At 47.2% G+C, this 21,662-nt stretch overlaps 1 protein-coding gene across 1 annotated transcript in view; it reads right to left on the bottom strand.

The window, feature by feature from the left end:
• Positions 1-520: 520 nt before the first annotated feature.
• Positions 521-21,662, bottom strand: part of DAAM1 (dishevelled associated activator of morphogenesis 1) — an 81,735-nt gene continuing 60,593 nt past the window's right edge. Inside the window, exons 19-27 of the mRNA XM_061462721.1 lie at positions 17,182-17,266; positions 16,203-16,309; positions 10,851-10,939; positions 10,441-10,609; positions 9,558-9,665; positions 7,395-7,455; positions 6,633-6,764; positions 3,788-3,958; positions 521-3,351 (exon numbers count right to left, since the gene is read on the bottom strand). Coding sequence (XP_061318705.1) covers positions 3,142-3,351; positions 3,788-3,958; positions 6,633-6,764; positions 7,395-7,455; positions 9,558-9,665; positions 10,441-10,609; positions 10,851-10,939; positions 16,203-16,309; positions 17,182-17,266 — 1,132 coding nt within the window. The 3' untranslated portion in view covers positions 521-3,141. The remainder of the gene's footprint in view (positions 3,352-3,787; positions 3,959-6,632; positions 6,765-7,394; positions 7,456-9,557; positions 9,666-10,440; positions 10,610-10,850; positions 10,940-16,202; positions 16,310-17,181; positions 17,267-21,662) is intronic.

Raw genomic sequence — 21,662 nt, 5'->3', positions numbered from 1 at the left:
GTGTGTGGGAATGGTGAGTGTGAACAGGCCAGGAAGGGTTTGGTCTACTGCCAAGAAAACACCTCTAGTGTGTCTAGATAGGCTTGTTACAGACATGCCAGCCAGCCCTGGCAGCACTGGTCTGGCGACGTCAGCTGCAGAAAGGGACGTATCTGACCCGACAATTCAAACCAGGTGGCTGCTTCAGTAGCATGCTGCTAGAAAGGTTATCACCAAGGCTGGAACAGGCATCAGCAACAACGCAGAACTGAATGGGGTTGCTAACTGGGAGGTGTTTCAGAGCCCACAAGTGGGGGACCATGCTGCAAGCCAGGAGAGTGGAAAAACGCTCGACCACCTAAACCCCAGCACACAGGAAAGTGATAAAGCGGGGTTACCAGCCAACACCAGCAATGACTGCAAATACCCCAAAAAAAGAGCAACCTGCAGGCAGCTTTTTTTTTCAACACCTGTCTCAATCCCCAAATATCCTATTTCCCCCCCCCAAAAAAAAAAAAAATTGACTTCTGGCTCTGCCACATACACTCACTGAAATTGTTTTTCTTTATTGCATATTGCCATCTTAGAAAATGTACAGTCTCATAACATTACACAGCATTTCCCACTAGCTAAGACTACTAACATCCTTGCACCTAACAGACTACCTTGGTCACTACAAAGCTAATAAGGTCCAAGACATATACTTCAGTTTACAAATTGTTATGGATTTTTTTTGGCATTATTAAAAAAAAAAATCATCTTTAAAATACACACCAAAGAGGAAAGAATGGCTACTTACACCAGCACCAATCTAAAAGTAGTTTTCGACAATGGCACATGGAATTACCTGCACACAGCCTTCGTATTTATTTATAGAGATATATTTTTTTTTCTTTTTTCTATTTTTTTGAAAGAAAACAAAGAAATGGCAAACTCAGCCTGGTAACGAGGCTGTTGTAAAACAATATTAAAAAACCCCAAAACAACAAACAGGTTTGGAAGGGCAAGAGGAAATCTGTCAGGAAAGGTCCTGATGTGGCATTGGGGTCACGGAGGCAGGAGCCGGGGCTGAGTGCTGGTGGCCGAGCCCTGCACCCAGGGCCCCGGGAGGAGATTGCCCTTTGCAACTCCCACAGCCTTTCGAATTACAACGTGTGTGACCAACCATTCCTTAAACCATCAAAGGCCAGACTGCTGTTTTTTAACCTTATCTTCTTCTTTTTTTTTAATATATATTTTAAATTCCCCCCCCAAGTCCATTCCCTCAATTGTATCAGCCCCGTTTTTTTTTCAGCCATAAATAAAAAATATAAATAGAGGCACTTTAGTTAAGGAATAGTATTATCATTGCCTTTTGTTTTTATTTCCCCCTCCTTCTTAAAGCAAAGTGCTTAACTCCACCTTTGCACATAATCTGCAGGTTTTGCAGCTGCTTGGATACGAGGTGCTGGACGTCGTTTTTGCACTTACCTGCTTTATTTATTATATTTATTACTGCTTTAAATGCTACTCAGAAAGAACTTTGTCTTTTTTTTTGTCTTTTTTTTTTTTTAATCTACAGTGTGTCAAAAGTTGCAATGAAGAAAAGAACAAAATGGTAAAACCATAGCTCTTGACAACTCTGGTTAGACAGAGATTTCACAGCTTTCACTCAGCACGCAGACCCCGTGGCCTTCAGGTGCTTAGAACCGTATTTCTTTTTATACAAATTAGTTTAAACAGCACTTTTGCTATACAGTACATATAGTTAACTGACATCCCATACCCCACCAGTAATACCGATTATCTGACAAAAAAAACCAACCAACCCAACCTTATTTCAAATAGTGTTACTATCTAGTGCAACAGGGACAAACTCATCTCTCCACAGGAAAAAGAACAAACAAACAAAAAAAAAGGATCGCAAAAGTATTGGTGGTATAAAAAGGTTTTGTTTTGTTTTCTTAAAAACCACAGCACAAATAAATAAAAGTAAAAAGTAACAGTCCTCTATATACTCAGTATAATTTAACAATAGAAACATTAATATGTTAATGGTGGCTACTTTTTATTCTCCAATTCTTAATTTTCTAAACCCTTAAATTATTACTCCCTGAGAGCTTTGAATTATTTTTATTATTTTGTTTTATCGTGTTTTTGGACTGACATTTGACAGGTAGTTCTGCTTACAAATTTGCAATGACAATGAACAGCAAACCAGTCAAAAAAAGGACCTGGCTAAGAGATGAGCGTTTCTTGGCATCACTGCTTCTGTGTATCTGATAAGGAAAAGAGAAAAGAAGGTTGTTGAAAGCTGGTGGGTTTTGCACCAGCCCCTTTTGTGTATCAGAGACCTTTGGTCCTGACCCACCTTTACAGAGGATACAGTTTGTCCCATTGAACAGAAAGGAAGAATAAAAATTACAACACAAGTTTATGCTCTTCGTCTCCTCTGAGAACCGACCTTTCCCACCGTCCTGGGCCAGAAAACATTGTAGAAGTATAAATACATCTGTGCGGCATTAGAGCAATAAGCACTTTGGGGTAAACTTTTCCTTTAGTAAGGTGGTGGTAAGAGGAAAAAGAGCATTTCCCAAGGATGACGGGAAGAGCATTGCTGGGAGCACCCGTGGCGCCAAGCTCAGGAGCCAGCGCGAAAGTACGGATCTGCAAAGTTTTTGGAATAATCACAACAACGAGAAAAGAAAAAACAACCAATGGATTAAAGTTCAGTCAACTTTGTATTTTTTTCTTTTCTTCTTTAAACCACTTGGCTTGTGTGCAAGGCGACCCCTGCAAATGGCCTGGGGCGTTCCAGGCAGGAGAGCAGCTTCCCATTGCCTTTCGGGCCCATGGGGACCACCGGTGTCTCTGGGTTGGGTCCTCTCTTGTTCCGCAGATGCGGTATTGTGCTTGTGCATGGGGAGAACTACTTTTCAGAGCAGGTTGGAGGGGAGGAGGCAGTGCCCATCAAGGTGGGCTGCCGACACACCTCCATCCATGCTCCCGATCCGACTATATACACAGTATATACACACATACACACTTGCCCGTGGTGAGAAAGAGTGTGCCACTGTTTCGCTTTCTATTGCAAGGCAGTATAATGGGAAGAACCCCTCCCACGTCACTTCAAAAAGACTAACCCACATTTTTCTGTTGGGCTTTGTTGTTGCAGTTTGTTGTTCAGAAGTTGAGCTTGGTGACGGGCCTCTCACGGCCGCTGTCAGCCAGCTGGTTGGTGATGCGCTTGCGGTTGCGCTTCAGTTTGGACAGGTCCTTGTCAAAGACTTCGCCGGAGCGCAGGGCCGAGACGAGGTCATCGAACTCACCGCCTTCCTCCCCACTCTCTTTTGCCTTCCTTGCCTTGCGCTCCCGCTCCCGCTGCTCCTTCAGCTGTGTGCCATGGAGAGAGGGAAAGGAGACATCTCACTCTCATGGATGAGGTTGTGGGAGTGCCCAACACATGCATGGTGACCCCCAAACTCATGAAACAAGAATGGTATCCCACCCCAGTGCTTAGCATGCAAGAGCTGGTAAGGGTTATTGATACAACCCATAGGCTGAGGTCCACAGCATCATGGCTGCTGCTGCTGGGTCACAACAGCACACAGGCAGCACCAGCTCTGCTGCATGTTTTAGCTCCAACATCTCACAAACCCAAGGTCATTAATTAAACAATCAACAGTGAAAAGCCAGTGGGTCTAAAGCACAAAAGCTCCCTGCCCAGGCTTCAGTGCTTCCTGTGCCACAATGGCCACCATGGGTACAATGCAATATGGTTGCCATCTCCAGGTGCCCCAGGGGTGCTGCTGAACAGGTGTCTGCTCACCTGTGCCTCCATGCGTGCCCGGCGCTCCTCCTCCTCCTTCCTCCTCCTCATGTTTTCATTCTCTTGCTTGGCCTCAGTCACAGCTTGAAGGAACTGGTCAAAGATGCCGAAGAACTCGTCAGGCTGCATTTTGTCTGTGTCTTCTCCAAAGTGCTTCACAGCCTTGGAAAACTGGGAGAGAGAAAACAGGGGTCCATTAGCCTTGGAGATACGCATCACACTGGCAAAACCTCCCATGAGAAGCCTTAGACCTGATGGACCATAAAGAAACACTTCCAGCAGCCATGGCAGAAAGAAGGGCTTTGCTTCCTCAAACCTTGACTTAAACATGAAATAAATCATCTGATGTTTTACCTGCTGGCCCTGTAAGAGCAACCTGGATCATTCCTGAGCCCCCTCTCCCCTTCTTGCCTCTGGCATTGCTGCACCTCCCTACACCACAGCTCAACTTTATTAACTAAGCAGCAGTAAAAACAAGGAAGCAAAATATTGTGGGCCTGAAGACATAAAACTAATAGTAAACACGGCAGGGGAAGGGCAACTCGGACTTTTAAGTTTTTCTTTGAAGTATTTTTGGGGTATTATTTATCATTGCCACATGCTCTGCTATTGAAACCAAATGTGTTGGTGAAACTTCTAAAAGACATTTCTGCCTGGGCTCAGGCACAATCCTGGGTAGGGAAATAGGGAGTCTTCTGGCCTTTAGTGCTGTTTGCACACCATAAATGTAGGAGAGTTGAATGAAGCTGTAGCAAAGGTCAGGACAGGACATCCACAATCTGCCAATGTGTCCCAGTCCCCAAGGAGCCCATGAGTTGTCCTCGGGACTTACATCCTTTGTTTTCACTTCCAATTTGAAGGAGACTCTTTGTGCACAGAAAGTTTGTTAAAATTGTGATGGCAAGTTCTGATGATAAGCATCCTTAAAAGAAAAGACAAACAAAATCAAAGGACAAACAGATTTATGAGTTGCTTTGATTTTGCTGTGTAGACCAAGAGGAACATTTTTAAAGCCTGCCTGTATGATTTAGTTTCATTTGCAGGGGTGCCCCAGGCTCTTCAAAAGACATTTATGGCATTTTTATTTCTTTGTTTACTTAAGAGACTTAGCACTTCAAGATGCATGGAGGAATCCAAGAGGTACCACCATATAAGTCAAAAGAATTGAGGTTATTCTTGTTGATTTTCATCAATATATTCTCTGCCACATTACAGCAGATTTAGGGGAGATGGGGAAAGCTGCAAATGTTTCCCTCACAGGATATGAAGTTTATAAAACAATGATGTTTCTTCTTTCCCAAGAGAAAGCAGTAACACAATTTGAATCTGGATATGTGTTTAAAAAGTGAAGAGCTGGTATACTTTGCACAGCCTGTCATATCCAATAACCATGGGAACAGCTGTACATTACTTCACAGTGGACTTCAGTGGGCACTGGGGACCATGACTTTCTCCAGATCCAGCCAAATCAGCAGAAAACAATACAGTTTGAAGAGCATTTGTCACCATCTCCACAGCCCTAACTCACTGCAAGGAAGATCTGCCAGGTTACCATCAACAGTCTAAAAGGGTGGCCAGGGTTAGCCGTGGCCTCAGGAAGGCAGTGGTCAATCATAATGCCTAAGCATGGGTGGATGGTCTGAAGGACAGTGCCAACTGGACATTGGTATAACCAGGGAAAAGAGGTGGTGACACTTGGTTACTTCTGTCTTTGGAGAGGTAGCTCATGGAGTGGGACAAGGATGGGACCTCTTTTAAAGGCCTGTGCTGACTACCTCCTTGCCACTTCAATCAAGATGAAGACCAGGCCAGGGAGGAGAAACTGGAGGACTGTTCTTGGAGGAAATAGAAACCAGCTGTGTGGCTCCTTGCTGAATGAGGGGAACTCACAAATGTCAGCCAACAGCCACCTCTTTGCCATGATTTAAATCAGCGTGATAGGGAGAAAAGTACAACATGGCAATAGGCCACTGCATACGGCTGCAAAGCACTCACCTAGGCATTACTCTGGGGAAGGTGAACCTTTTAAGTAGCTACTCTAACCAGGTCTGCAGTTGGCCTCAGTTCATGCCACTGAGCTCCTCTCCCTCTTCTCTTGAGAGAAGGGCTGGGTTGGTCTCAGAATTAAGTTACGCATCGGATGTTATTTTGTCCTATGGAAGTGAGGTCACTTGGGCAGCCTGGGTTGTTTCTGATGTCAGCCTCTGGCTGACCTCAATGGCAAGCTTGAAGTCCTGGTTACATTTTTACCTTCCACCAACACCAGACAGAAAAGCGTGCTTTCCTGCCACCTTCAGCCTTCATTGGCCAAGATTCCCCAGCTGCCACACTCCTAACTTTAAAGCCAACAGAACTGTTATACTTTCATTTTAAGATATGGAAAGGAAAGCAAGCCCTTGAGTGAAAGCTCTTCACCGAAACTCACATCCTTGCAAACGACCTACTATCTCCTCCCCTGACGGACAGAACTCTACCATGGCTATCCCGTGCCTTGCACTTCCAAAAGACAGGTATCTCATGTCTTTCTACACCACATCTTGTGCCCCAGAAGCAGTCTGTTGGCCTGACCTGCAATCCCCTAGCATGTTGTGTTGTGTAGCAGGAAAAAGGCCCTGGGGATAGACAGGAACAAACCTACCCACCCACTCTAAACCCACCATGAAGAGCAGCCTAGCACCTTTTTCATGTCAGGGCCTCAGCAGGACACTCACATGATCTCATGAGGGAGATATCTGAGATTTTAACACACAGCATGTGCTCTGAGAAGGCTGAGACCATCCCTCCCCTGTTGGCCGGAGGAAAGGCTCAGATGCTACCCAGATCTCAAGGACACTGGTGACCTTACCAGCTCTTTTGCTTCCATCAGAAGATCTTCAACATCCGAGAAGCTGAAGCTGGCTAATGTGATGAATTGGCTGACAACAGACACAAACTTGTCACCTGTTTGCTGAACCTGAGACTTCTGGAAGTCCAGCTCCTTTGGGGAAATAAAACATAAATCTGGTCAGGCCCTGGGTGACAAATGACACAAATACCATTGGCCTGTGTGCCTGCATCAGTGCAATGGATACTGGCTGCATTGCCACTACAGCTCCCTCCTGTCATGCATAAGACTACAGATCACCGTTTTACAGTATCATGCCCACAGTATGTTTTGAAGGCTAACTCCTGAAAGAGAGATGTGGAAGCAGCATAATTTAGCAAGACAGTGAATCCTTCGGTATACCTCACCATTTCAACAGCACTCCATCTGGGTTGCAAGAGTGCTCCCCAGCCTCAGCCCCAGCCCTCTGCAGCTTGACAGCCAAAGGGAGACCCCTGTGTACCTCACAGCTCCAATATGGGCATCATCACTAGACTTACTTAACCTCTCTTGGCATATTAGATGTAAACCATGCATGTGCCTAACCACAAATGGCTGTTACTTGGTGCCAAAACAGACCTAGAAAGACAAGCATATGTGCAGGGCAGGGAGGAAAGACAAAGAGATCTCCAGCATGTGAGTTAAAAGCAGCTTTGCTGGGAGCTCCCTTGCCTATCTCCTTGAAGAGGGATGCCCAGGTGCTCAGAGACAGGCTGGACTATATTTGATTAAAGTAATACTTACAGTCTCCACAGCTCTCAGGCCACTCCTCAGAGTGTTTATTTCTTTCTCCAGCTCAGTCATGCTGTTGGAAATGGCAGGATGTTAATTTTCAGTCTTCCCCAGCAAATTCTACTGCTTTCCAACCAACTAAACCATGTTTTTCTACTGAAAAGCCCCCAGCACTGCATACATCGCCTCGTGTTTGTAGAGCAGCGTGTCTCAAGCAGCAAATCGGGCTGACAGCCTCTTAAGTTAGGACAGCTGCTTATCTGAATGTGGCTGCAGTTGCGTGCTTTAAAGCAAAGCACTTTTGTGTATTTTGAATCAAGGGGACTGCGCAGGCTTAGCAAGCTCAGCAGCCTCCAGACCTCTCCAAGAAAAAGGACAGCTCAGGAGAGGGCTTTGCTGGGCAGAGATTTCTCTTCCCCTCTTGAGGGCCAGCATAAAATAGGCTTGTTGTCACAGCACATGGCAGAGTTTTTCAGGGTACCAAGGTTAGGTGAATGCCACATAAAGCATCCTTCCTAGCAGTGAGCCTTGCAAAAAGGGAAACAACCCAAATATAGAGGAAACAAAAATAAATCATCACATCTGGCTCTGACTTTGTTTACACAAAGCTCAAGGCCCTAATGAGCTTCAAGTTCAAGTGATTACGGGCTTCTACCACTGCATCTGAGGAGAAGCTTTCTCACAAAGACTTGATGACCACAAGCTTGACGTCCTTCCAGGGGTGTCTGTCCTAGGGCAGGGGTCTCTGGAAATGCTGACATCGGGTCACAAGGCAAGCATTCCTGGCAGGTTTAGTCTGGGAAAATGCAGTTTTGGGAGCCCTGTGCTCCAGCAGTTCATTACTAGCAGTGGGATTGACAGAGGCGGCAATTTTGCTTCACAGCTGCAGGGCTGGGGGGAATTCAGGGTTTTCCAGTGCTTTAGGAACTTCTTGGTTACACTCTAGATTGGACCAAACCCAAGTATTACATATGGTGTCCAGTTTAGAGCACAATGATAAAGTTTAAGGGGGAGGAAAAACCCCTCTATGCAGACATTTTCTTTCCCATACGTGTATCTGTACAACAGCTGCAGAGCATGAGAAAGCCGGAGCCTTCAGCAGCGAGGAGCATGCCCTGCTCAAACATGTTCTCAGCCAATGCCTACATGTGCAGCCCCCACACACTCCTCCTTGCACGCCAAGATTTGTCCTGTCACTTCATTTAATCCCTATAGCTGACAATTATTTTATATTTTAAATGCAAGGGTGTTTGCACATTACACATCTTCCATGGGGAATTCACTGTTGCTACAAGAGCACTTTGAAACTTGAAGTTGCCATAAACTCTGTGCATATTTGCCATCCCCTCTCTACAAAGGTGCAGTTTCAAGGCCCTTTTCATGTCCATAGCTAACATAAACAGGTGCAGACTGCAGAAATGTGTGATCTTTGCTGCTCAGGTCCCCTAAGCAGCAAAGCCTGTAAGGTGCCCCTGAACTTTAAAACCAGAACAGAGACTCATTGATTTCAGAGGGGCTTCAGCACATAATTGAGGGCTTTGCAGCACAACAGATTCCTCCTGCTTTTAAAAATTCAGCGTGTGTTTAAGGGCTTTGCTGAACATGGGCCTCTGTTGGCAAAGAGACTTGCTCCAAACAGGTCACGAGGCAGCAGGCAGGGTTTAAAAGCTCGTTGCAAACACCAGAAGCTCCATGTTGGTGGTGAAACAAGGGCCAGGAAGGACCCAGTGGCAGGTGAGCTTCTTACACCACTGCCTGGTCCTGCCTGCGCTGCTGGCAAAGCCTCCCCACCACACACAGATAAACAGCTGCCCTTTATCTGCAGCCACACCGCAACCGCTTCCTCCTGGATTACTTAACCTACCATTAGAAATTAATTAAATGCTTCTGTGGTGAGATAACAACAGGAAATGGCTGTTCCAAGCAGCTCTCCTCCCTTGTGGTCGGAGGCTCACAGGCCTTTGCTGCAAGGGCTGAGATTTAAAGCCACCAGGTGATGTTTGCTTCTGTGTCGAGGGCTGCTCTCAGACCAATGTGGCTGCAAGCACACAACCCAGCCTGCTGGCCAGAATCCGGCCAGGAGCGCAAGCAAGGGAGGGTGCATGGAAAGGCAGGCTGAAATGAGGGGAGAGGTGTTCCCAGCACTCCCGAAGCACCACTTAAATCTCTGCTTACTTGACTTTGGCTGCCTGTGGGATGTCTCGCAGCTCCTCGTGCAGGCGGAGAACTTTGGGATACTTCTTTTCAACTATAGTGATGAGATAGTGCAGAAGAGTGATGTTCCTAGGAGGGAGGAGTGTTGAGGTCAGCATGGCAGCACCACAGGGAGTTGAGAGGTCAGTCAAATATGCTGGATAAATCCCAACACTGGTCATGAACTACTGTGGCGTTTCTGCAAGGATACTGCTTGCGGCCTGTCTGGAGACATGGAATGGGTCTGCCCTCTGCGTAACCGCAGGGCAGAGAAGCATGGTACCTGCAAGCAAGGGCCCTCCACAGAAGGGACCCAGGAGAGGTGACTCAAGCGTCACTGCTCCCATCCTCAATAGTCTTTACTGATAGATGAGACGAGGCAGGTTTGAGATCTGATGCAGCTCCTTTTGCTCTGTGCATGGAGGTCTCAGCAGGAGAGAGCAAACCAGGCCATGGCTGTGGCAGCTTGGGGGTTGGGGGCTCTGCAGAGGGGATTCCCATGAGAAGGAGCCCCTGGTACCCCTTCTGTATCCACTGTGCCACAGCATGATGGCTTTTGGCTTCTCAAAGGGGGAAAAAAGCATTTAGAGGATGATCCTCCTAATCAGCCTTGGCTGCCATTTAGCCAGCTCAGGAGGGAAAGCCCCATCGATCCTCATGCTGATCTGCAGCTCAGCTTCCCTCTGAATCTGCTCTGCTCAAAAAATGGACGCTTGCATCACTGGATGTGCCAGGTAGGGCAGGAAGAGGGAGGGGAACACTCCCACCTCCCACATCCCAGAGGCAACACTGATGGCCCTTCTGTCCCCCCCAACATCCCTGGGTCCCACAGATGATACCAAAGACATGGGCAGGAGCTGCTCACTTGTCAATGCTGGACTTGGTATCCGCAATCTTGTTGAGGCTGGAGATCTTGAACCCAAAGGCATTGCCCCTTTGGCCCTTGTTCATATAGTTCCCAAAGGCCAGAACCACCTCCAGCAGCTGTTGGAGGCTGCTGCTCTGCAGCACTGCCTTGGAGCCAGCACGGATGGCTGAAAGAGGAGAAGTGTGGGACATTAGCCCCTGCCATGAAAGCACACTGCCCCCCTTGTCTTGCAGCAACCCCTTCAGTTTCCTCATGGCCAAAGAGTGACCACCAACTCCCTCCCTTCCCCTGTGTCACTGCAACCTCCACACAGACCAGGCTTGCCCTTGCATAGAGGATTGCTCTTTCTATGAGATGAGCATTCCCTGTGCTGGCAAAAGAGCCCATCAGCAGGTCTGGCCACTTGCCTTCCACCTTGGGTTTCACCTCTGCAATTCTCTCTGCAAACTTCTTCTTGAAGTAGAGCGACTGCAGCCTTTGCTGGTAATGGTTTATCCTGGAAAAAGAAAAGAGGTGCAGGTTGAGCTTTGCTTGCTCCAGGCACAGCTCAGTTGCTCTGCTACTGACAGCTGTGCTTACAAAGCACGCTTAGGCCACAGCGACTAAAAAATGATGACCGTAATTCTCCCTGAAACTATGCTGGGATGGGAAAAAATGAAAGCTGAAGCTACAGCTGTCTTGGGGTGGACTGAGGTGGGCTCTTAAGCATATCCTTAAATTTATCCTTAATTCAACAGGTTCAACAAGTGCATTTTTATACCCTATTGCTATAAAATACAAACATATATAAAACAAACAGTTCTTTCACAAACACTCCATAGCAAAGATGCTGATGAAGTCTGGGCTCCCAATGGCTTTGTGATGCAGCTGGACACAGGCCCACTATAGAATCAGAATTGTTTAGGTTGGAAAAGACCTTTAAGATCATCAAGCCCAACTGTTAACCAAACACTGCCAAGTTCACCACTAAACCATATACCTAAGCATTCCCTCAGCTGCTCCTCATAACACTTGCGCTCTAGACTTTCATCAACTTTGCTCTTCTTCTTTGGACTTGCTCCAGCACCTCAATGTCTCTCTTGTAGTGAGGGGCCCAGAACTGAACACAGGATTCAAGGTGCAGCCTCACCAGTGCCAAGTATAGGGGGATGATCACTGCCCTGGCCCTGCTGGCTATTTCTGATACAGACCAGCAAGCCATTGGCCTTGGCCTGGGCACAAGCTGGTTCATGTTCAGCTCAGTCAGTCAGCCCCCCTCAGGTCCTTTTCTGCCAAGCAGCTTCCCAGCTACTCTTCCCCAAGCCTGTAACTTTGCACGGGCTTGCTGTGACCCACACTCAGGACCTGGCACTTTGCCTTGTTGAACCTCTTACCACTGGCCACAGCCCATTGATCCAGCCTGTCCACCCACAAGCAGATCAATGCTCCCACACAACTTGGTGTCATCTACAAACTTGCCAAGGCTGCTCTGGATCCCCTCATGCAGCTCACTGATAACAATATTAAACAGAACTGGCCCCAGCACAGAGCCCTGGGGAACACCACTTGTGATCAGCTGACGATAGGATTTAACTTCATTCACCACCACTCTTCGGGCTTGGCCATCCAGCCAGTTTTTTACCCACTGAAGAATACACCTGTTCAAGCCCTGAACACTCAGTTTCTCCAGGAGAATGCTGTGAGAAATGGTGTCAGAGTCTAGGTATAAAACATGCACAGCCTTTCCCTCATCCACTAAGCAGGTCACTTAGTCACAGAAGGAGATCAGGTTAGTCAGGCTGGACCTGGCTTTATAAACCCCTGCTGACTGGGCCTGATTGCTTGGTTGCCCTGTACATGCCACATGATGGCACTCAAGATGATCTGCTCCGTAACACTCCCAGCACCGAGGCCAGGCTGACAGACCTGTAGTTCCCCAGATACTCCTTCCAGCCCTTCCTGTAGATGGGCATCACATTTGCTCACTTCCAGTTAACTGTGATCTCCCCTGTCAGCCAGGACTGCTGATAAATGATTGAAAGTGGTTCACTTCTGCCAGCTCCCTCAGTACCCTGGATGGATCCCATCCAACCCCATAGACTTGTGTGTGTCTAAGTGGTGTAGCAGGCTGTTGACTATTTCCCCTTGGATTATGGGAACTTCATTCTGCTCCCTGTCCTTGTCTTCAAGCTCAGGGGCAGTGTACCGTGAGAACAACTGGCCTTACTATCAAAGACTGAGGCAAAAAAAGCATTAAGTACCTGAGCCTTTTCCTAATCTTTTGCCACTATGTTCCCACCACATTAAATAAACACGGAGATTCTCCTTAGTCTCCTTTTGTTCCTTGTGTATTTATAGAAACATTTTTTACTGTCTTTTAACAGCAGTAGCTAGATTAAGTTCTAGCTGGGCTTTGGCCCTTATGATTTTCTCCCAGCATAACCTCACAACATCCCTGTAGTGCTCCTAAGTTGCCTGCCCCTTCTTCCAAAGGTCATAAGCAATCCCTTTTTTCCCAAGTTCCAGCCAAAGCTGTGTTCAGCCAGGCCAGTCTTCTTCCCCACCAGCTTGTCTTTTAGCACATGGGGATAGCCTGATTTCCTTCTTGAAGAATGTCCAGCCTTTCTGGACTCCTTTGCCCTTCAGGACTGCACCCCAAGGGATTTTGTCAATCAGGTTCCTAACCAGGCCAAAGTCCACCCCTCAGAAGTCAAAGGTAGCAGTTCAGCTGACCCCATATCCTTACTTCTCTGAGAATTGAAAATTCTACCATTTCTTGATGACTGTGATCAAGATGGCCTCCAACCATCACATCACCCACAGGTCCCTCTCACAGGTCAAGTGAGGTGCCTTCCCTAGTGGGCTCGCTCACCAGCTGGGTCAGGAGGTTATCTTCTACACACTCCAGGAACCTCTGAGACTGTTTTTCTCTCTGCTGCGTTGTATTTCCAGCAGACATCTGGTAAGCTGAAGTCCCCCAGGAGAACAAGGGCCAGTGATCGTGAGACTTCTCCCAGCTGCTTATACAGTATTTTGTCAGACTCTTCATCCCAGCATGATATCTGCCTTGTTGGCCTTCACCCTGATTCTCACCCACAAAACCTCAACCCTATCATCATCAGCTCTAGACAGTCAAAACACTCCCTAACGTATAGGGCTACCCCATCTCCTCTTTCCTTGCCTGTCCCTTCTGAAGGCTGTATAGCCACCCACTGCAGCACTCCAGTTGTGCAGATCATCCCACCATGTTACCATGATGGCAACTATGTCATAGGTTTTCTGCTCCACAATGGCTTCCAGCTCCTCCTGTATGTTGTTCATGCTGCGTAGGTGCATTGCTGTAGGTGCATTTCAGTTGGGCTATTTATCCTGCCACCTTTTGGGGGGCATAAGCCCTAATTCCTACATGACCATTCTCAGGTGCTTACGTGGTTTCTAACACATCAATAAGTCTTGCATCTTTGCTGCCACATGGATCTCCATCCCCTACCTCCACTAAGTCGGCAGACTGAAGGACCTCACTAGCACACTGTCCCTCAAACATCCATGTGCTGCATTAAGGCTTATGTCCAGTGAGCTTGGTTTTATCCCTCTCCCCCTTCAAATCTAGTTTATAGCTCTTTCAATGAGCCCTGGTAACTCCTGTGCAAAGATCCTTTTACCCTTTGGGACAGGTGTACCCCATCTGTCATCAGCAGGCCTAGTGTTGTGTAAACATGATCATGATCAAAACCCCCAAAATTCTGGTGGTGACACCAGGCTTGGATCCAGGTATTGATCTGCTGGCTCTTTGTGTCTTCTCTCATCATTCCCTGTAACTGGAAGGATAGAGGAAAACACTACTTGAGCTCCTGATCCCTTAACCAGCTGTCCCAAGGCCTCAAAGTTTCTCTCGATTGCCCTTAGACTTCTTGTTGCAACTTCATCACTGCCTACACAAAAAACCAATAGTGGATAATAATCCAAGGGCCGTACCAGGGTAGGAATCTTCCTCTTCACATCTTTAACCTAGGTCCCAGGGAGGCAGCAGACTTCCCTAAGAAGTGGATCAGGTTGGCATACTGGACCTTCCATTCCCCACAGAAGAGAGTCTTCTATGACAATGACCTGTCTTTTTTTCTTTATGGAAGTGGTTTTGAAGCAGGGCGTAGGTTGACTTAACCTTTGCAACACCTCCAACCTAGAGGTGTGGGGCTCCACTTAAAGAGCCTTATACCAGTCATGCAAGGGCACAAACGAAGGTGGGGTAGTCGCAGAGGAGATTTGCCCGCTGCACCTGGCAGGACCCTGTTGCCATTATCCCCTACCCCTTAAGTCACTGTGTTCAGCCAGGTAGACAGAAGACAGGGAATCCTCTGTATCATGTGTCCTGTGCCTGTCCATCCTGGGCCCATCTCAGGGAAGGTAGAGTGTGATTCCATAGTCTCTCTCACTCTCCCAACTAACAGCACTAATGAAACTGGACCTTCAGATCCTCAGAATGATGTCCTGGGGTGGAAAGCCACCAACATAGTTCAATCCAGGCCCTTCCTGGGATGGCTCTGCTCACACCAGCTGTATTTTGGCTGAACAAGATCTCACTTGTATGCAAATGGCAGTCTGATTTAAGTCATTTAGACCAAGGACCCACAGGAGACGTGCTCACAGACAAGGTCATGGGCTTACACTGTCACTGTACTAATCAGAGGTGACAAAGACATCACACTTAGTTACAGACCACAGGACAAACTGAAAAGCCTTGCTGGAAATCAAGGAAAATATTTGCATTAGCACATTGTGCTTTCCAAAAGATGAAGGCACGGGAGCAACATTTGGGCAAGAGACTGTGAAGAAGAAAGGTGACCTGTGATAGGAAAGCTAATTGTGAGCATCTTCCAGCCCCGAGGGCTCAGGTCTGAACTTCACAGCTCTATCCTGCCTGTCTTTGACACTCAGCAACTCCACAGTGTTCATTGGTGCATTTCTCAGGAAAGACAGGAGCATTTCTATTTTTGACCTCCCAGTACAGTCTCGGATCATAAAACTCACTGACTTTGTGAACAACTGACTTGCTTGAAGTTCAGCTAAGCAATTCAAAGAGCTCAATACCCATTTGGATTTAAATAAGGAGCTTCAAGATTTTAAACCAGCACCCCTAGCAGATGTGCATGCAAAAGATAAGATTACTTACTCATCCCTGAAAACTTCTAAGCCTTAAATGACTGCTACCCGGAGCAGGAAGAAATGACATTTCCTTTCCAACTCGTAATTCTCAGGAGCCCCAGGGATGAGACGTTCCTGAGATGAGGAGTGGGGCTCATCTATACAGCAGGGCAAAATTTACATATATCATTCTTGATTATTCATTAGGATATGAAGGTGAAAGGAGCATCGTGTTATCATTCAAACAGCACCTTCCACCTGGGTCATGATGCAGATGATGCAGTCTTTCAGAGTTGTGCCAGAATGAGCTTTTGTCCCCAGATGAAAGGCGAAATGTGTTGGGACATAATCTGGGGAGCCAACACCTCTCTCAGAAGATCCTGGTCCCCATCCCTCCATCCTGCTCTGTCCAGCTGATGCGTGTCTGGGATGCACAACCCTCATTTAGGAGAATCATGAGTGATCCTTATGGGTGGGAGCAGCTTGCTTGCTCTCTTGTCCATTTGGCCTACTCATTTCTTGATGAGAAAAACAGTGAGCTTGCTTACTTACTTTCCCAGCCAAGCTCCATGAAACAGCCACTTCATAACCAGTCTGTGCAGCCACTGCCTAAAACACACGTTCCCTGGGCCACTAACCTGCTCATTTCAAAGAGGAACCGGTCAGCCTTGGCCATGCGGTCAAGCTCGTGCTTATGTTCTTCCAGCAGGTCAACATCACCCTTTTCAGGAACAAACTTCAGGAGCTAAACAAGGGAAAGCACACTGGTGGACAAGAGGTCTGGGCAGAGTTTTTAGGAGCTTGAATTTACTATAATAGTAATATTTACTATAATAGTAATATTTACTATATAATTTATATATAGTATATATATATATACTAATATAATATTTACTATATAATTTATATGCTTGAATTTACTACCTTTTCAGCATGTACAGACAGAGAACCCAAGGCACTTGTGAAATAAGTGTTTTTGCTGCCCCTGTGACTTTCCTCCCCCTACTCAATCACATTAGTGTCTCTTGCTTCTGCCCTGCCATCGCTCTGGTTTTACAACAGATGTAGTACATCTGTTCCAAGGACATTTCGACATCAGCTCTGCCAGAGGACTTTGATTTGCTGCAATTCTACCTATTTGCAGATGAAAATGTTGTGCAATGAATCTTCCTGCTTCTCTGCTGAAAGTGCAATTATCAGCTCAGCTTTAAGGACCGGTGCATAATATGCTTCCAAAGGGATTCAGAGGGGGTGAAATATGGGATTCGCTTTTTGAGGACTGCACAAATGCTCAACAAGCTTTCAAAAATGATCCCCCACTGACCACAAACTTCAAGCTGCAGCAACAAAATGGGCAACTGGCCCAGTCTTGGGGTCCCAGGACAGATCCAGGGTACAGGCATGGCACATGGGAGGCCATGCTGCTCCCAGTGCCAACGCTACAAGCAAACTGCTTTTCTGCTGCTCCAGCCCTCTTGGGTGTTTTTTCAACATGCAGTTGTTAAATAATCTGGGGCCCTGACAGACTTCTTAAAGCTGTCATCTGGTCCCAACAGCCTTGCACAGTGTGGTCTTAGCATGAAGCAACTATGGAGGAGCACAAGACACACTGCCCACCTGCTCCAGCATGTCTTTTGGGAGGTCCTCCTGCTCGTCCATTGTCAAAATTGCTCGTTTGATCTCCTCATTCGAGAGTTTCAGCCTGGGAGATGGAGGGAAGGAGAGTTAATCCCAGCACAGCAATTAGGCAACATTCTTGAGCATTTCATTACACACCCATGCAACACGAACAGCTTAATTCCCAACCAGGAGGAGAACACAATAACACTATACAGTGTCTTACGAAGAAGGACATGTGAGAAACACGGTAGGACTGTGCAAGGCACAGCACAGAACAGCCTGGCCACACTGCAAATGGGGGGGGGGGGGCGTCAAATTCCCTCTCCCCACACCACAGCTGCCATCCCCTGTTTTATACTGTCTTGTAAGTATTGTAAGTGATATATTACACACATATTAAAAATACAAAAGTTACGTGTAACTCTTGCCCAATGATGCTGCTCCTGCAGTGCCAGCATCCCCAAAGGCCACAAGGCCAGCAAGGGTCACACTCCCTGTCAGCAGTGCAGCACAGCCTGGGCTCAGGAGAGTAGCTCAGCACTGCCCTTCAACCCACTGCCACAACCCCTGAAGAAAATATGGCGAATTTCTGATGCTTTTCTTGGATTTGAACATTGCTTCTCCCACCCCTCCCAGCCACCTTTGATTGGAACCTCCCTCTAGGAAAACAGGGAAAGAAATCCAAAATCTGGGAAAGCAGATGCTCAGCATCCTAGGAAACCCTCCAGATTATTTATTTATTTATTTATTTGAGGGGCAGGGTTTCAATGTGCTTGGAAGTGTTAAGAGGCTAGAAACCAGGCTCCCCTCTACCTTGTTCTTCCTGTACTTGACGTAACAGGAATTGAAGACGTAGCCTCCAATTTGAGGTTTCTAAAACCACAGACCACTGTATCCCAGCAAGCAACATCAGTCTGGTCTTCCCTGGCAGTGGTTTATTTGACAGCTGCCTGAACCAGCTGAGGCAATAGATAGATAGAAAGATGCCCTCAGCAATTCCTGGGCTAGAAAAGCAGTTAATTACAGTTTAATATGTCTGTAGCACTCCCTGTGACTGCTCCCTGCAAAGACTTTGATTGTAAAACCACACATATTTTAATTCACATTTTATGAATGCATTGCGATTCATAAAATAATCTAAATGTAAAAGAGGGAAAACCCAGAAACTGCTGCCAACATCCTATTCCTTGCCCAGCTTGCAGTGATGGTTAAAGCCATTGCAACAGATACAGTGTAAGAACAAAATCCCCTTGTACTTGCAGGCAGAGAAGAGTTGCACAGTTGAAAAGACCTGTCTGTGGGCTTTGAGGAAACTCACAGCCCCAGTCTTGGCAATCAATGCTGCCAAGAGATGCTGAAACACTGGATGTGGCTCAAAGGAATGAGCTGAAACCAGAAACACACCCTACGGTGGGATGGGAGACCTTGGAAGTCAACCTGATCAGCAGATCAAAAAGAAGACTGTGAGCTGAGCTGATCACTAAGTACTTAAACAAGGGAGGTATTTTTCACCCTGGCTTCTTTTCCAGGAGCAGACTGAGACCACCAAGCTAGCTTTTGGAAGATGAAGCTAAGGCAGGAAGGGTGCTGGTCTTTAAGACCAGGATAGCCAGGGCTTGGTTTGTTTTGAAATCTTTTGTTTAAGACTGGAAGTGAAGGATTAGCTCTATCAAGGCAGGTGGATCTTACAGACCTGGCAAGTACATATTTGCTCTCTGTGAGTCCATGTTTCTCATCCTGTACCTGGTCCTCTCTCACCTCCTGCTTGAGGAAGATCCCAAGAGATGGTTTGCAAAATAAGGATTTAAAATTTCACCTCGGGCAGGAAGCTCACAGTGTGCTGAGCAGCAGCCAGGACAATTGCTATGGTCACTGTACAAGGAGCAAAACCAGGATCTGTGGAAAATGTTCCCTCTGCTGCTTGCCGTGTTGACACCCTACCGGTCCTGTACAAAGGCAGCGGCCAAGGATGAACACGACCTGTGGTGGGATATGAAGCTGCAGGAGGACTCTTTTGACACCCAAGCAGTGACACGAGAGCACAGACCACCAATAAATGTCACACCGGTCCCCACCCCTGTGAAAAGCAGACACTGCCTGTGTTCGGACATTTTGGGGGATCTCTAGGAGGCACAGATGCTCTTGGGAGAAGGGGGGGTGGACAGCTACCCCTCATCCAAAGTGAACACCTAAAGCACATGCTTGACTGTGATTGCCTTCAGAAAGGTGGTGAAAGACGAAGGTGATTTTTGTAAGCCCTGCTCATTAGAAGTAAAGTCAGCAATAAAACATATTTAAAAAGACAGGCTGAAAAAACTTTTCCCAGGAATCATTACAACCCAGTGCCAAGAACAAGAGCCTGCCCCTGCATCCACAGAGAGCAAGTGCAGGGCGCCAGAAGAAAACAACTTCTCAGACAATTTGATGGGAAAGGGGCCAGTGAAAGCTAGAAGCTTATCTATAACCGCAATAATTATCATTGTTGGCAGCAGCTGTTGAACGTGAGCTGTCTGAGAGGAACGGGGTCACAGGACTTGCTGTCACAGGGATTTAAAGCCAGCAGCTCGCTGATGCGACGTGACAGCTTGCCAGCCTGACAAGCGCAAGGCTATTTTGCATGGCTTTTGTAGAATCCTGCAGAGGACGTAATAAGTGTGAAGGGGAAAAATGGATTCCGCCGGGAAAAGGACGCACCCTCTTGAAAAGCCACATTCATTTGAGAAAAATGCTTCATGCCGCCTCGCTAGAGAGAGGAAACAAACGAGCCGTTCACCGCCGGCACAGGCAGAAAGCGATGGAGCAAGGGCTTGATTTGCATCTTGCGGGACATAACACTTAAAACAGATGCATGTACTCAGGAAGTGAAATCAAGGATATGGTGGGTTCATAGAGGAAGACCCGATAATGCACTGACATCGCCAGAGCATTCTCCAGAAACAGGAAGAAAAAAGAAAGTGTTAAAAATATTCTTGTGCTGGAGGAAAATCCAGTGATCTCACTGTGCAGTAATTTCTCCCAAAGCAAGGGAAACGGGCAAAAAAAAATAAATCTACAGAGAGAGATAAAGTATTTTGCTGCCTGTAATCTTTCCATGCTGCAAGGCAGACAATGCCTGATGAGCTTATAAACGTCTGGGCTAAATCAGGAGCCGAGCTTGCAGGTCCTTTCACATGTGAAAGTCTGCTCATCCCCACGGTGGCCTTGCAACAGAGGCTGGGGAGCAGCAGCCCAGCTGCAGCAAGCTGCTCTGCAAAACTGGTCCCTCAGCAACACCGGGACCAGGGACTCACTGATCTGCCTAGCTTAGGGAGGGGCAGCTGGGTAGGCAGAGATGAAAGGTTTGTCCAAGGGCACATGGAGTCTGCTAGAAATGCAGGGACTGGACACGAGTCCACCAGCAGGATGCTTGGACTTCATCCCCAGACTGCCCTTCATTTTAGATGCTCAGCATCAAGAGTAAATCACCCAAAGGGATTTTGGTGACAGAAACTGGATGGTGGTCCCTTGCAGAAGTGGAGGAAGGAGTAGATTTGGCGGCTGCTGCAATGCTAGAGAAATGCCCTGCCTAGCTGTCTCCTTTTCCCACTCATCCCCAGAAGCAACATGGGATGAACCCCAGAAGCACCCCCAAAGTGGCTCACACAAGCTGCTGCTTTCCCAGAGCCACTCTTCTGCACAGGGCCCCAGTGCTCTGGGAGATGGGGACCATCCTGCAGGGCAGGTCTGATGCTGCCTCTCCCCTTTGAAATGACACAAAGGGGAGGGCAGACAGGCAGTAGCCTCCATCATGCCCTTTTCATAGGATTGACTCATTTCCAGCCATTGCTTTCTTGGAAGAGAAAGGTTTGCTGGTGAGACGAAATGAAGACCTTTACCCAGTAATACACACAACATAACATTTGAAGTTAGGTGCTGGTGTACCTTCCCTTCTCACCAAAGGGGCTATTTGTGTGCTTAACTTTTAATTAAACACTTAAACCTCTGGCTGAATTACACCTAAACCCAGTCGGACTATGCTCAACCTAAGTATGGCAGGGAGCAGCCCAGCCAGTGCCCTGAATCCCATGGCTTTACTTGCTAATAGCTGGCTGCCTCAGACATATGCCTTTGCCTGCTGCTTTAAACCCTGCTTTCATCATTATGGGTTTTATTCGGACTGCTAGGAACTATGAAAATCCCCAGAAGCAACCCAGAGCAGAGACAGCCACAAACACAGCCATTTTGCCACCAAACACCGTGGCACATGGCTAGCTGCACTCATCGCTCCTGCGGCCCAGGGCATGCACACCACCTCTGGATGAGCTTGAAGAAGCACCAGGGACTGTGAGTTACCTATTCAGATGGTTTTTATTTTCAGACATCAGCCTCTACCAGCCAGGCTGCCCGGGCAAGGCACCAGCTCTTGCCAACCCATGGTCTGGGAAAACAGAGTATTTCGGAGCTGTGGCTGCAAGCCCAACCTGCCAGTGGTGGTGTTC

Source organism: Pezoporus flaviventris, unplaced genomic scaffold (genome assembly GCF_033815535.1).
Source record: "Pezoporus flaviventris isolate CSIRO_AGI_PZ_B2104156 unplaced genomic scaffold, CSIRO_AGI_Pfla_v1 ptg000035l, whole genome shotgun sequence".
In the NCBI taxonomy this organism is placed as follows: domain Eukaryota; kingdom Metazoa; phylum Chordata; class Aves; order Psittaciformes; family Psittacidae; genus Pezoporus; species Pezoporus flaviventris.
This window is presented reverse-complemented; position numbering and strand designations above follow the sequence as displayed.